Genomic DNA, 16,429 nt, shown 5'->3' on the forward strand with positions numbered 1-16,429 from the left:
TGTTCGTAAGTAGAAACATTCGTAAGTAGAGTTATTCCTAGGTAGAGGTACCGCTGTATGTACATTTGTATGTAATTTGAGCAATGACCCTGCAGAGGATGTGCACTGACCACATCTTGTGTTCTGTCCTGGGTTGAACAAAGGAAAAGGACAGGGCTACACATTTGCAGCAGAGCCTGGCTGGGCATGAATGTTATTGGCTGGCACCAGTGATGACACAAAAACACCCTTCACCGCCCCAGAGCCATTTTCAACTAAAAAATAATAATGCACCACTTTTCAACTCCTTTTTTTAAAAAGAGAGACAAACGCACATTTACTTTAATAAGCATACATGCAGTACTTTAAAAATAGAAAGTTGGATGGCCTGCCTAAAATACAGACAAAGGGGCAAGCAATGTGGTGACTTAGAGTTTTCAATTCACTGACTGGTGCATCAGTTGCTTTTGAATGAGGCAGGAATTTGCCCTACAGGGGAGCAATGTGCCGCAATTTCTGTCCGTTTGTGTATGCGCCCTCTTTATTATTTGGTCTACTCTCACATATAAAATCAATCAAGAGGATTGGTTCCGAAACATTAGAGGTTTGATCAATGGATCTGAAGAACAGCCAAGACTTTTGAGTTCTGTACCCAAGCATTAGGGACCCAGGTGGCGCTGTGGGTTAAACCACGGAGTCTAGGGCTTGCTGATCAGAAGGTCGGCGGTTCGAATCCCTGCAACGGGGTGAGCTCCCATTGCTCGGTCCCAGCTCCTGCCCACCTAGCAGTTCGAAAGCACATCAAAGTGCAAGTAGATAAATAGGGACCGCTCCGGCGGGAAGGTAACCGGCGTTTCCGTGCACTGCTCTGATTCGCCAGAAGCAGCTTTGTCATGCTGGCCACATGACTCGGAAGCTGTCTGTGGACAAACGCCGGCTCCCTCGGCCTATAGAGCGAGATGAGTGCCGCAACCCCAGAGTCGGACACGACTGGACCTGATGGTCAGGGGCCCTTTAACTTTACCCAAGCATTACCTGCAAGCATTATTTAAAACAAGCTTCGGATACAAGCTGCATAGTGCTAAATCCTGTCAAAGATATAAAAATAGAAAGCTATTCTTGCCCCCAAGCACCTAAAAAGGCCGCATCCCAAATAACTTAATGTGGTCAAACCAACTTCAGTGTAACTACTCCAGAAGATTTAGTTTCTGGATTTGTAGGAAGTAAGTTATTATCCCAGAACACTTTCTGAACCATTCTGGGCCAAAATTCCCCTAAACTCATTCATACACACTCTAGCCAGCATGCACAAACCTTGTCTAATTCAGACAAATAAAATACGAAACAATCAAACGAAAACTGAGACTCATTGCGGCACAAGCTCAACAGGGTCTAAATATATGAATACCGTATTCCATATACACAAGCAAGGGATGTTATTTTTGAAATCTTATAAGCTAACCACCTCACAGCTGCTGTAGATCACTCCGAAGATGCAGTCAAAAGAGGAACTGGCAAAAGGTTTTCGGTATTCCTTGAGTTGGGACTCCAGTGGGAAATAAAACAAATTGCAGCTCACAGTGAAGAATCTTTGTTTCTTGGAAGTGTCACATTGGGGAACTTTGGACAGCCAAGGAAAAATAACGTAAACTCTCAGGTTTCACACAGTGGCTAACAGCCGTAAAAGGAATTCGATGGCATTTGTGTAAGCAACTCGGCTCTTTGCTGGCAGTGGAATCCCTGCCTTCTTCCCCTCTATTAATGTCTACGCACCTTCCACTTCAATGCGGCAAAACAGCACACAACAATGTGCAAACCCCAAGAAAGACAATGCTGTGCAATGAGTTTGGCTTACGTAAACTGCCCCTCATTTCCGAGAGTAAAAAAACAACCTGTATTTTGTCTCCTAGTAAGTTAAGAGCTGGGGACCCAGGTGGCGCTGTGGTTAAACCACAAAGCCTAGGGCTTGCTGATCAGAAGGTCGGCGGTTCGAATCCCTGTGACGGGGTGAGCTCCCGTTGCTCGGTCCCAGCTCCTGCCAACCTAGCAGTTCGAAAGCACGTCAAAAATGCAAATAGATAAATAGGAACCGCTACAGCGGGAAGGTAAACGGCGTTTCCATGTGCTGCTCTGGTTTGCCAGAAGTGGCTTTGTCATGCTGGCCACATGACCTGGAAGCTATACACCGGCTCCCTCGGCCAATAATGCGAGATGAGCGCGCAACCCCAGAGTCGGTCACGACTGGACCTAATGGTCAGGGGTCCCTTTACCTTTACCTTTAAGTTAAGAGCTAGGTTCTCATATCATTATAAATCGGCAATATGAAACATCCCCCAAAGATCCGGAATTATTCGCAACTAGACCCCACTTCCAACTGCTTTCTAAACTGTATACAACTTTGGGATTTGTAGAGTATGGCTTTTTCACACGTGCAATCTGGGAGTATTTCCTTCCAGGATGGGTTTCCCCCATCATGCAGAGAGTTGGCATGTGTGAATGGTGATCCCGTGTTTGTTAGGCACACACATACAATGGCAGGAAAGAGGCTTTCCTTGTTTGTTTAATAATATGTTTGAGTGTCAAATTCGTATTATGTTATCTCTGTGACACAGTTCTTGCCGGGAAAGGGATTCGAGTGAACATTATTTCCCCCCGAATTAGCTTTCTGCTGACAATGAGCTTTCTGCTGAGGATTTAACCACAGCAGTTCAGGCTATGACCAAAAAAAAAAAAAGACCTCTACTGATGTTGTCAGTGCTCATTTTTCTAAAAAATGTTTAGGTGTACTCTCCTTTTGACTCAAGAAAATATAGTTCAAATTGGGAAAAATAAATACAGTAAATGGACCAAAGTACAAAGATTCACAAAATGTTTAGGGGTATGCGTACCCCTGCATCCGCCCCCCCAAAAAAGCACTGGATGTGGCCAATACCTCCTGCAAATTATACTGAGAACCAGTTCCTTGCAAGCTTCCTATGTGGTTCTGCAAGCATCCAGTTCCCTTTCTCGGCCAGCGATTACTTCATAAAAAATAAATACATCATAAATAGAAGTGGGACTTTACCTGCCAAATCCGAATGTAGTAGCGGAGAAAACAGAAAGCTGCTTATTATTTATTTTGCATTTATTTTCAGAAACTTGCCACATGGCTCAACTGAACTGTAAGGACAGCTGTGCAGCATTCAAAATGTACAAAACGATAACAAAGAGATTACTGGGCTGGACTCTTTCAAGTAGCTCAAAGTGAGCCTGAAATAATGTGAAGTTCATGCAAGATAAATCCAAGAAACGGTGTCCAAAATAATAGCACCTAGTCAATCTCTTCCACTGGGGGCTATATCCCGGATGAGCAAACCCTTAACTTGTACATATTTGTGGGGTGGGGAGAGGGAAAGGACACAAATGCAAACCACAACATTGGTGTGTTGCATTGTTAAAAGTGAGTGGCATCCCCCACATCACATGCATGATTCTCTGAGCAGCAGAGCAAATCCCTAAGAGAAAAGCAGGAAACCCTAAACACAACGAAGCTACTCTCAGTGCCATCGGTATGATACAGAGCATATAAAACTAGGCAAAGATATATACAACAGCATTGCCTGTCTCTCATTGGTCCTGATTCCAGTGTACGTCTCAGGTTATTAAACCGAGGAAAGCACAAGCTTTGTGGCCGCATGTTCGCACTGGCCCTTCCTGCTTCTCGTGTGAAGTCGGTTTAAGATCCTAGCTCGTTCTGATCCTGGTTTCGATGTAACGGGAAGCTAAAAATCCACGCAGGAATTGTGTCATGAACTCTGGGATGCCAAGGAGGTGGGAGCGAAGAGGCCGGAGCAGGCTGACATCCTGGTTCGATAAGCTGAGATAAGTACACCCAAACGGCACCGTATCCTTTTTATATTGATAATTTACATTCCAACTACCTGCCCAGAGGCACACTGCAGACGCAACGCTAAGTAAATTTTAAAACAGCTTAAAAATATATTAAAAATTAAACGTGCATGCACAGGTTTCAGTGCAAACCCAGCGGAAACTCTGTCAGGAGTCTTTCTCTACAGGAGGAAAGGGTTAATGGTTGGAACGTCTTGACCACTCCACAGTGCCTGTAGTCAATTGCTTTGAAGATCTAGTTGGAAGGGAGAGCAGAAGAGCCTCCCAGAATCCTTGGCCATTGGCCATGGTGGCTGAGGATTCTGGGAGCTGGAGTCCAGTGGCATTCGCAGAGCCGCAGGTTCCTCAGCCCTGTTCTAGAAGGTTCCACACCAAGATCTTCACTGGCACGCTTCCATGTGTGGAACGGTTCGAAGACGACAATACAGAATTACTGCATACATCCACAGACAAAGGCCAACCAATAAACACATAAAAAGCAAGGCACATAGACCCCCTTTTTGTCATTTATATATTCAAATTAAGGTACCTCTTTAAACTGCCAAGTGGTAAGACTAGCATATAAACTGGACGCTGTACCATACGGAGTCAGTCGGTCAAGTTATCGATACAAATCCACGGAGTGCATCAAGGGGAATAAAACCAGCCGTTATGTTATGTTATGTAAAGTAGGCAGATGTATTAACACCACACACTATTAAATTATGTAAACAAACATCTTTTTTTCTAAATAATACAAAAGTCCATTTGTCAAAAGGAGGGCGCTACTGAAGCATAGCTCGAACTTGTTTCGAAGTAGACTCGTCGTTCAGATGTTTCGTGGTGAACCTGGAAGTTACAAAGACAGAGTCATAAGACTATCCTGTGAATTTCAAGCTCCATCATGCGCCTTGATAAAGGAGCAACTTTACAGTGCAACACACACACACACACACACACACACACACACACACTCCCACCGTGTTCAAGATTGCAGCTCTGAACACGCAAAGTGCTTTAGATTATTCAAATTAATGCTCTCTGTGGTTGTCTTAGCAAAATTGTGTCCCAGAAGCTATGAAAGGCCCAACGGCATTAAATAAAGGCAAGCGAAGTTAAATGAGTGTATTGATTAACAGCAACAAAGAGGGAAACGGCATTCATCAAATTAAATGAATAAGGTAAATGGCAGTAAATAAACAAATATAGGAAGACCCATGTATGAAAATACCTGCATAAAAATATACAATATAAAATGGAAGAATGGTATACAGTGGTGCCTTGCAAGACGAATTTAATTCGTTCCGCGAGTCAATTTGTTTTGCGAAAAAATTGTCTTGCGAATCGCGGTTTCCCATAGGAATGCATTGGAATTTCTTTTTTTGCCCATAGGAACGCATTAATTAAATTTCAATGCATTCCTATGGGAAACCGCATTTGCAAGACGAATTTTTCGCAAAACAAATTTCTCTTGCGAGTCACCATCAGATCACAAGACGCATTCGTCTTGCGAAAAATTCATCTTGCAGGGCATTCGTCTTGCGAGGCCCCATTGTAAAAAGGTGTATAATCAAAATAATTTGTGAATTGAATCAAAATAATTTGTGAATAAAAGGTGAATATTCAAAATAATTTGTGAATTGAAATAGGACCTGCTGCTTACACAAAAAACGGAAGTGGTAGGACTCTGATGCGTGTTGCACCGGAAGAACACCTGCCTGCTCCTCCCTTGCCTGTCAGCCCTGCCTCCACCCCCTTCCTCTACTGCTACCTTCCTGCCATGTTTCCTGCTTAAATCCCCAACCTTACTGCTTGAATTGCAAGCGTATTGTTTATCTACCAGCAGGGGCGGACTTTGGTTTTTCAAGTTTCAGTGGCGCTCTACGATAGGTCAAAATTCGGCACCCACGCACCCACCTCTCACTTTCTGTCCTGCGCATGCACTGTGTTATAGTTGCGGCGCCCCCCTTGGCTCGGCACCTGCTGTGGGGGAACCGGCCGCGCTGCCCTAAATCCGCCTCAGCTACCAGGAGATTACAACCCCTTGCGGTGCTCTAAAACCCGGAGGTCTCGCCAACCCATTTAATGGTATGCAGCCTACCCTGCTCTGTATCAGTTAACCCTAGCAAAGAGGTCTCTCATTTATTCTGAAAACAGGCAGGAGATGGTCTTCGATGTCCAGTCCAGCAACTTCTATTATTTTGTTACACTTCCGGTGTGGTAAATCAAACACGATGGACAATCAGATGGTTAAAATGAAGATAGGCAAACATAATCGGTACCTGAGAGCATTCAAAAGGCCTTCAACTGTGTCTGCTGGCTCTTCCCTTAAAACCTTTATGCAGCCTTTCATCTGGGAAGAAGAGAAGAGTAAGAGCTACTATTTGGATGCAGGCATGAAATACCAAAAAAGCATAAGAGGGTGGACAGCTTTTATTCTACAGGTCAGAACGTGTGGACCTTCCTTGAATGTTGTTCCAAAAAAATGTGCTAGGTCACAGCAACACCTCCCCTGTCTGGAAAGAACAGATGGGAAAGTCCTACCCATAATATGCTGAGAACCTGAACCTGGTGCCTTCAGAACTTGGTGACTTCAGAGTCAACATTTACCAGCCATTGTATTGTGCACAGCCACAAAGCATGCACAATCATCACTGAGATTTGGGAAGGGGATGAACTTCCTTTGTTTCTGTTTAAAAAATTCCCCTTTCCCTGCAAACTTTCAAGTTCCCCCAAGCCTGCTGATACCTCGCTCATGTGTGCAAATGGCCCTGTTTGAGCTACAACAAAATTCATGCTCACACAATGCATTTGCTATTAGTATGCCTGATGGGACGACACAGTCTTTCTCAAGGAGTGCATTTTAGCAGTTTCCAGGACAGTGACAACTTGATCGCTGTTGTTCATGCGTTGGTAATCGTGAGACTTAATTACTGCAGTGCACTGCATGGGCTTGTTTTAGAAGATGAAGATAGTGCAGAACGCAGCAGTTAGTTAGATTGATGGGATGGCTCCGCTGGCAGAACACAAGACTCTTAATTTCAGAGTTGGGAGTTCAAGCCCCACATTGGGCAAAAGATTCCTGCATTGTAAGGGGTTGGGCTAGATGCCTTCCAACTCTATGGCCCTACGATTCAAACTGGAGTAGCATGTTCACACCTGCAAGTTAATACCTGCACCAAGGGATCTGTGCTGGCTGTCAGTATCTACCTGGCCAAACTGGACATTATGTTATCTATGTAGCTATGCCTTTAAGTGTAGTCACTCTTCGGTTTATCTAAGTTGCCAGTGTGGGCTCCCTGATCTGGATCTGGATCAGGACCTTCCTTGGGGAAGTTGTTGGTGGGACTTTAATCCTTTACCCTCAACTGGAGACCTGATCCTGGTCAGCCCCAGCCCACTGGGGGAAAACCCTGTTTTCTTCAATGGGAGTTTCCACCACCCCAGTGAAAATCGCAAGCCCGGGATCCTCAATTTGAAACAGATAAAAAGATTATAGCCTTCCTATCCCTACACCAGAGTCCTATCTGGATCAGGGGCAAATTAGTGGGGGGCAGTATAGTTGCGCCCTATAGACTTATATTCTATAGAAGGCATTTGGGGAAGAAGGCTGATTTTTTTTTAATTATTTGCATGTTTGTGTGTTGGATTTCAATGCTACATTGTATTAGGCTTTTATTCAATGTCGCAGGCTACACTGAAATTTGCACGGGACCAAGCTCTCTATTGCAAGTTAGCGTTGCATTCTGAAAAGCAAACGCGCAAAAAGAAGCCGTTTTCCTAAGGCTACAAGTACGGCTCATGTGACTGATGCCTCAAACCGCTAGTGAAGAAGACAACACGAATTGAAGCGCTTCCTTCATCAGAACACCCCGCGAAGCTTTTGCAGAGGATCGCGACACCTTGCCGTTCATTATTCTTACGTCAATCTTTGAGGCTTTGGAGAACGCTCCCACGGGGTGGACGTGGTCGTAGAGAATGATGACGCCAACCATCACTCTCATGCAGAACATGAGGGTTTCTTCGCTGGTGAACCTGCTTCTGTATTCTCTGAGAAAGGGGAGGAAATGCTGTCATTCTGCCTCTACGTCACAATTCAAATTGAAACCTTCACTTTCAAAGCAGCGCAAGGAACCTCGAGAAACAATCACATCAAGTTAAAAGAGCACTGCCAATAAACAGGGCAGACAGGGCAGACCATAGACAAATTGACACGTCTACTGCCCCTGACCTCATGGTTATGCTGGCACAGTTGTCCCAGCAGCAGGGATGAGGGGTAGCTGTTGGGAGGGGATACAAGTCTGGTCTTTCCATTCTAATACTTGAACCCCACCCCATGGCTGTACAGAGACTTCCTCCATTGCTGGACCCTGCGTCCAACTGGCAGAGTTAGAGGTCTCAGCTTGCATGGTGGGCTCCCATCACCTCGTCCAACACTGTGCCTCTCAAAAACAGCCACTGCCAGCAAGGAGGTACCTGGGAGGGAGACAAGCCCACTGCCTCAGGGGATGCCAACATCTGGCTCCAGACTTGGCCAGCTTTCTTAAGACTGGGAACGGGGTAGCAGAATTCAGTGCCTTCCCTTCATTTCCCAACTGATAATGATGCCTCTGTTGTTCCACAGGTTGTGACAAATGGGAGGAGGCCATAAAAAGTCCACATCTTAGGTGACCTTTTAAAGAAGAGATTCAAAGCGTGGCTGAATCTCCAAAGACAGAGGGGGGGGGAATCTGTGTGTGCCCCTCCGAGCTTTCTTGTGCACCCCACGTCCAGTGATTCCTGACAACTGGCCATGCTGGAAGTGGCAAATGGGAATTAAGAGTCCAGCAACCTCTAGATAGCCACAGGCTCCCCGTCCCTCTGTCCTAAGATCAAAGGACTGTCCAAAAAATTACTTCTGCCACACATTCCAACTGAGGAGGCAGTAAAAGGCGCAATTAAAAATAAATTAAGAAAAAGATGATGATTGAAAATGTTTGCATTGTCTATGTGTAACCATGTCAGCCTGGGTGATGAGTGCAAGGTTCATTAGGTTTCCCTGACAGAATGACCAATCTTCAAACATCAAAGCTTGTAAAAATACACAATTGACCAAAAGGGTAAGTCATGTGGAAAGTGACCTGTTTTAAATATATTTGACCCCTCCCTCTTTTTTTGGTCCTGCCGTAACTTTTTTTCTTTTTTCTTTCCCTCTCCAACTTTAAATATTTGTCAGAAGAACAAAGCCAGAGCACTGTGGCCCTCAGAGAAACCGGGGGAAAGACTTTCTTCTTTTTCCAACAGCGAGTTGTACAAAAGCTTGTCTAAACCGGGATAGATTTGTATTTAAAAAAATAAACCATGACACATCATGACACTATGACTACCTCTAGATATTACAAGGGACAGAGAAGAGGATGACCAAGAGCTGCTGCTTTTGGCACATATGCAACATCATTACCTGCAGCATGTACAGATATACTCATTTATTTTGTTCCACTATAGTCTCTGCTCAAAGATGCTTCTAAAGTCACGCAAAACCAGTTTACCAGAAACGGCAATGGAGTAAAAATACATGGCATGTTATTTTTCATAATCTCCCCCAAAAAATATGGATGCCTGTCTCCAGCTTCCCAAAAGGTTATAAAAGTAGCATTCTATCACAAGCTTTCGTTAGATTTCTTTGAACTATTAAAACAATCAAAGCGACGTATTTCCACTGCTCCTCTCTTAACTTACGGCGTTTCCAGCATGACTTTACATACGCTGGCCATCGTACTTAGACAATCTGTCGTATTCTCGATTGGTAGGGTTTTGTTCTGCAGAGGTTAAACCAAACCAAGAACAACAATAACAAAAAAAAAATTAGGTCAGTTATTTGATATTTCTCTGCAATATGCTGTTGGTTTTTTTGTTTTTTAAAGAAATATTAGATCGTCACTCACTTCTGCAACAAAATGTGTTGTGGCATTGCTCAGTGTTTTCAGCACTGGGGTAGCTTCTGCATAAAACAGGGACATTCTGTTAGCCATCTCGTTGTTCACTTCGCTCTCAATGCCGAGCTGATGAAAACACAAGGGAACACTGATTTTTTATAAAAAGAAGTTGCTGGGTGCGTTTGCACATAACGCTAAGCCCCGGCTTAGTAAACAAACCACAAGTTGTCTCCTCGACGAGCAAACAAGGCACAGTTTTCTTTCTCAAAAGCTTTGGTTTGCTTTCTAGCTCCTCTTCTCTCTGTAGCTTGGAGAGGCCACACAAACCATGGGTTGTGCAAGACTGTTGGGTTCAGACGTAACACCAGATGATAGTTCAAACAAGCCATGGTTTCATGTCAATGACAAATCCATGGCTTCAAACTGTGGCTTGCTGCCGGAAAGCAAACAAGCCATGCTTCATCTGCTGGGCTAGGTTCAGATGTTGACACCACTTTGCCTCAACCAACTGTGGCTTCACCTTATGTGCAAACCACATGTGCCCCACCTGTTGCCCAAAACAAGGGGTTTGCTGTTACCAAGTTCTTGTGCAAAAAAAATGAAATCTGCCTTGATTGCAGATAGTGAGTGAGTGAACAGGAAAACACATGGCATTGCAAAGTAAAATACACCACCACCCCTTCTATCTCCAGACAGAACAGGGAAAGACTCCTGTTGAAACCCTGGTGGTGCATAAAAACTAAGGTAGATGGACTGTATTTAGTATAAACCAGCTTCCCACATTGACAGACTGTCTTCTAGTGAAGCAGCAGCCCCAAAAGGAAACCAGGTTTTCGGCCATTAAATACAGGTGAAAATCGGAAAATTAGAATATCGTCGAAAAGTGCATTTATTTCAGCAATGCAACTTAAAAGGTGAAACCAATATATGAGATAGATGCATGACATGCAAAGCATGATATGTCAAGCCTTTATTTGTTGTAATTGTAATTATTTGTCATTAGGCGGGTCAATTATAAATGGAATGTAATTAATGAAATGTAATAGCGATGTTTATTTTTGGATTATTGTAGCCATTTGTTTTATTACTGTGGAATTTCCAAAAGAAAGCATTTGTAAAAATTTAAAGAAAAAGAAAAAATAATGAGTTGCATTACTGAAATAAAAGCACTTTTTGATGATATTCTAATTTTCCGAGTTTCACCTGTAATCTATGGCCTGCTAAATGTGGGGTGGGGTGGAGACTGTCATTTTGATTATTTTATTATCATGCTATGTGCAGTGCTTTTTATTATTATGCTGCATCACTTATGTACAGTCATACCTCGGTTTAAGTACGCCTCGGTTTGAGTATTTTCAGTTTAAGTACTCCGCGGACTTGTCTGGAACGGATTAATCCACTTTCCATTACTTTCAATGGGAAAGTTCGCTTCAGGTTAAATACACTTCAGGTTAAATACGGACTTCTGGAACCAATTACACTCATACCTCGGGTTAAGTATGCTTTAGGTTAAGTACTCCACGGACTGTCTGGAACGGATTAATCCACTTTCCATTACTTTCAATGGGAAAGTTCGCTTCAGGTTAAGTACAGACTACCGGAACCAATTGTATTTGTAAACCGAGGTACCACTGTACCTCTGGGATCTTTGAATAAAGAGCGGTATAAAAATTGAATTGACAGCAGCAGCGACAACGTTTCACTTACGTGCATATTGTTTATTCTGTTGCGATTCAACGTCCTCCTATAATAGCTGAAGTCGTTCTGTATTGCGGGGTTTCTCATCTTAGTACGAAAATAAAAGGGGGGGGAATTAAAAATCAAGAAAAACAAGCTTCCAATGTCCTTAACCCAAAAAAGCCCCTTAAACATTTTATGTGTTAGCTGACCATCCCACCCGCGTCCTAACCTTGAGTTCGTCAAAGCGGAGAGTAAAATGCAAGATCTCGGCAAACTGCTTTGCTAGGGCTTGCTCTCGCTCTAAGTGCTGAGTTGGTGCATAGGGAGGGGATGTCAAGGATTCCAGTAAACTCTGCAGTGCTTTCTCTGAAGATGAAGAAGGGGGGGGGGAAGCAATAACAAGTGAAATGGCAGGTATATGTCTCGTATTTCTTTAAAAAGAGAGTGTTTCAAACAAACATGCAAACATAGTTTTCTTCTAGCACAAGACTCATTAACTTTTTTAGAAAAACACTTAACTGTTTGGCCTTCCCTCAACCATGTAAATGTGCAAATATCTTTTACACATGGCAAAACTTAACAAAAGTTACTTCTGGGCGAAGAAAGCCAATCAACTTAATTGAGCTGGATTGCTGGGATAGCTCAGTCGGCAGAGCACGAGACTCTGAATCTCAGGGTCGTGGGTTCGAGCCCCATACTGGGCACTGAAGGGGGTTGGGATAGATGTCCCTCGGGGTCCCTTCCAACTCTACAATATGGAAACGTAATGAATGAATTTTTTTTTAAAGGTATGATATCGTTAGTGGAATGGGCATCTTTATTTGCTTTTTCTTCACCAAATGATGATCGAGAGGTATCAGTCTCTTGCTTACAGACGTCTGGCAATACAGCCCCATTACAAAAGATATCAAAGAGGTTTTAAAAGTTAAAAATAAGCCTCTAAGGTTAGTTTCCCAAACTTGTTTTTGGACTACAATACCCATGATCCCTGACTCCTGGTCCTGCTAGCTAAGAATGATGGGAGTTGTAGTCCAAAAGCAGCTGGAGACCAAAGTTTGGGAAACATTGCTTTAAATGAAGGACAGGGGAACACACAATTGCTTCGTTCTGAGTGCAAGACATACATCAAAGGGCAGAAGGAACCAAATACCACCGTCGAAACAGCAGAGCAGAGAATTGTTCAGCAACACACTAAACCAGATTTCCTGACCTGTGGTCCCTCCAGAGATGTTGCTGGGACTACAGCTGCTCCCATAATCCTTGGCCACTGGCCACCCTGGCTGGGGGCAGCATGTTGGGAAAGGCTGCATGGAAACAATAGGCAGATCCTCACCTAGCCGCAGAGAAAACTCATAGAACCGCTTCAACCTCACAACCAAAGGACAGACTGAGTTCCAGGCTCTCTCCTGAAGTTGGATATCATTGGGGTTTTGTATTGCCTGGAAAAGAACGACGATACCTTGATCAACATCAGGAGGCTGGCAAAGTACAAAAAAGAGGACTTGCTGTTTGCCTCTATATTTAAATATAAAATATCTCAAAATGATGTTTGTATAACAAGAACGGAAAGTTAGGGGCAGATGTGGCTTGTCAACCTCAAGCGGTAGCCCATCTAGCAGAAGGAAAACTTGGATCTGCTGTCTCACCAGATATCTTTGCGAGAAGAAAAGGCTAAGGAATGAACTCTACACAAATCTAGAGTAGAGTCCCTAAGACAGTTGAATGGTGCCTTGTCCGCCTCCTTCCGGCAACTCCTGCAGCCAAGCTGGTGCCAAACGTATTGCTCGGCTATCCTTTGGACCACATCAGGCCAAGACTTTGTCAGGCCACATCTTGTCAATCTGGGCAGCCCAGGACCTCTGCACACAGTGTCCAGGCTTCTGCTCCAGGGAGGTCCCTTCGGGGCTTGACTTCACCTCCAGAGGTGCACTCTTATTCTCTCAAGACAGACAGGTGTCAACAACTAAGTTAGAGGGAGGGACATAGTTGTGGATGTGGAAGAGCATCAGTGTTGCATGTTTGATTCCTGACATTACCAGGTAGGGCTGGGAATGTCCCCTGCCTGAAATTCTCGAGAGCCATTGCTAGTTAGTAGAGTCAAGATGGATCAATCACCCAACAGCTTCCTCTGTTCCTGTAAGATATTCCAACTATTTCATCTGATTCAGCCCTGTTTCTCCTTCCTTCCCCTCCCTTCGATTGCCTCTAGTGCCCCCAAAGAAGCTTGCAAGCTCGCTGGGGCAAGAACCTACTTAGAGGTTTATTTTCTGCACATGTTACTCCGTAACACTTCATGCACGGAAGGCGTCGTATAAATTAAGAACAAAACCGTTCAAGAGGTTTTGTAAACGCCACACACAGACCAAAAGCCGAGCCGCTTTTAAGTCCATCTTTGACGCTGCACCATTTAGCACTGGAAACCTTTCAGCCAACATGTAGTCCTCAGACTCCATCATTCATCTCCGGAGTCATTAATAAATAACAGCCTTCGCAAAAGCTCTTTGCAATCTTGTCTCGCCCGCATGCAGGGGTAAACATAATCCACACCACATGCATGCGGAGATACACATAATCGTGTGTTCTGTGTGCAGATATATCCGTGCACAGGCACATCTAGAAAATCTGTTTTTAATTTGGTATCCTAAGGAGTGTTGCTACAAGTTTCAATGTGGTTCTTGACTTCGTTCAGTAGCCTGATTGCATTGATAACCGTCGTCTCCAGAAGAGATTTGTTCAGTGGATAGGAAAATTCTTGTCATTTTTAGCTTTAATTTCACATAACTACTGTATGACCATTTAAAAAAAGAGAAAAGGAATATTGTATGTATTTGCTTGGGTATGCAAAGAAATATTGCAGACTAGTGTTTAATTTTTCCCTCCTCAGGTTTTGTTTTGGTGTGCCATAGTATGGTTTAACGCACATCTCTAATTTCCTGTCCAGCTCCTTTGTAGGACTGCAGGTCTGAAAGCATGCTCTCCGAATCTTGTAATACAGCATTGACTTGGTTCCATATTTCCCTCTCTCCATCCGTAGGCTGAGCATCTAGGTGAGATAAAAAGCAAATATTATTTTAAGAAACGTTGGCTGCAAATAGAGCTAGCCTATGCACTCCTGTGGTTTGCAGTACAATAGCCCTTTGATCCATATTTTATTATGTTGCAGACAATTCAGGCGGTGCTTCATTGATTTCCCTATCTATGCTTTAGTATTTAGCTCCAGTGTAACTAGGATTAAAACTGCTGCACCCACCCCCATCAAAAAATGCCTCATGGAAAATGTATTTACATTAAAACAAAACATCAAACCCCAAAACCAACTACAGTGGTACCTCGGTTTATGAACACAATTGGTTCCGGAAGTCTGTTCATAAACTGAAGCGTTCATAAACTGAAGCGAACTTTTCCATTGAAAGTAATGGAAAGTGGATTAATCCGTTCCAGAGTACTTAAACTGAAGCGTTCATAAACTGAAGCAAACTTTCCCATTGAAAGTAATGGAAAGTGGATTAATCCGTTCCAGACGGGTCCGCGGAGTACTTAAACTGAAGCGTTCATAAACTGAAGCATGGGTGTAATTGGTTCCAGAAGTCTGTTCATAAACTGAAGCGTTCATAAACCGAAGCGAACTTTCCCATTGAAAGTAATGGAAAATAAATTAATCCGTTCCAGATGGGTCCACGGTGTTCATAAACCGAAAATTCATAAACCGAGGTGTTCATAAACCGAGGTTCCACTGTATATATATTGATTTCAGCAAATTCCATGTCAAAAGATATCATGGACTCCACTGAGACAAGATAAGTTGGATCCATTTAACAACAACAACAACAACAACAACAACAACAACAACAAACCCCGGGGGGGGGATCTTGGCTGCAATCCTTCCCAATTGGAATTTCTGAGTTAGAAAAAATGAGGACAGCAATCCATAAAAGAGTTAGTCATCTATGCAGAAGCATAGCTTGGCAGAATGAAAAGCTGTTTTCATCCTTACCTGCTATATTAAGACCCATGAATGATCACGACTCTTTCCCCTCTTTTCCAGTTTTAAAACACACCATAAGTCTGTGTTTCTTCCCCTTTGGCCTACTCTTAGACCAGGGTTCCTCAACCTCGTCCAGGGAGATATTAGACCCAGATCCGTTCAAATGATTCCACAAAAAATCATGGATTCAGGGGGTCCTGTTCTAGCCTCTCAGTGAATAATACTGAAATCACTTTAAGTCGGTCTAGTCCAGTTATCTCTGACATGCTTCAGCCTATCTTACCCAAGCCAGTGATGGAAGAAATGACCGTGTGTTTCAAAGCCTTTGAAATGACACTCACTCCGGAACTTTGTTGGAGCATCGTTTGGATAAAAGGGCCTCCCTCTCCCTCCATGGGCCCAGCTCCTCTCCCCCCCCCTATTTCCTATTTGTTTGCCTTTCCCTCTGGGCCTAATCCAGGCATAGGCAAACTCGGCCCTCCAGATGTTTTGGGAGTACAACTCCCATCATCCCTGACCACTGGTCCTGTTAGCTAGGGACGATGGGAGCTGTAGTCCCCAAACATCTGGAGGGTCGAGTTTGCCTATGCCTGGCCTAATCTATCCCCCCCAGAAGAAGACAAAAAGGTATGCAGAGGTTGCTCCTCCTGACTCCTCTTGCTGATCGCTCGCTTCAAGGAGGAAGGTGAACTGGTAGAAAAAGTAAAGTGGGAAGTCCACTGGATAGCTCAGCTGGTTAGAGCGTGGTGCTGATAACGCAAGGGTTGCAGGTTCGATTCCCATAAGGGACAGCTGCATGTTCCTGCATTGCAGGGGGTTTGACTAGAGGATCCACAGGGGCCCATCCAACTCTACAATTCTATGATAAGACCTGGAGGGCCAGGAAGCTCCAGGGATTGTCAACAGAACATGGGGCCTACTGGAATAGATGTCTCAGCAGGTATCTGGCAATTCCAATCCCTGATGCTGTTCTGGTTATCCTACCAGCCATTGGACTACTGCA

At 43.8% G+C, this 16,429-nt stretch overlaps 1 protein-coding gene and 1 non-coding gene across 11 annotated transcripts in view; one reads left to right on the plus strand and one right to left on the minus strand.

Moving 5' to 3' along the window:
* Nucleotides 1-263: 263 nt before the first annotated feature.
* Nucleotides 264-16,429, minus strand: part of CYRIA (CYFIP related Rac1 interactor A) — a 69,061-nt gene continuing 52,895 nt past the window's right edge. For 8 of the 10 annotated variants that reach the window (XM_035109817.3, XM_035109815.3, XM_088665746.1 and 5 more), the window contains 9 exons: nucleotides 14,363-14,484; nucleotides 12,775-12,880; nucleotides 11,671-11,807; nucleotides 11,469-11,546; nucleotides 9,771-9,887; nucleotides 9,565-9,644; nucleotides 7,770-7,896; nucleotides 6,129-6,199; nucleotides 3,086-4,695 (listed from right to left, as the gene is read on the minus strand). In XM_035109817.3, the coding sequence (XP_034965708.1) occupies nucleotides 4,632-4,695; nucleotides 6,129-6,199; nucleotides 7,770-7,896; nucleotides 9,565-9,644; nucleotides 9,771-9,887; nucleotides 11,469-11,546; nucleotides 11,671-11,807; nucleotides 12,775-12,880; nucleotides 14,363-14,413 (831 nt within the window). In that variant the 5' untranslated portion in view covers nucleotides 14,414-14,484 and the 3' untranslated portion in view covers nucleotides 3,086-4,631. Of the gene's footprint in view, nucleotides 4,696-6,128; nucleotides 6,200-7,769; nucleotides 7,897-9,564; nucleotides 9,645-9,770; nucleotides 9,888-11,468; nucleotides 11,547-11,670; nucleotides 11,808-12,774; nucleotides 12,881-14,362; nucleotides 14,485-16,429 lie in introns of all 10 variants that reach the window. The other 2 variants (XM_035109816.3, XM_035109814.3) reach the window with 1 other exon arrangement.
* On the plus strand, nucleotides 12,073-12,145 carry TRNAQ-CUG (transfer RNA glutamine (anticodon CUG)). Its single transcript has one exon. It is a non-coding gene; the product is annotated as a tRNA-Gln (tRNA).

The sequence above is a fragment of the Zootoca vivipara genome, chromosome 3 (assembly GCF_965207765.1).
Source record: "Zootoca vivipara chromosome 3, rZooViv2.hap1.1, whole genome shotgun sequence".
NCBI lineage: Eukaryota > Metazoa > Chordata > Lepidosauria > Squamata > Lacertidae > Zootoca > Zootoca vivipara.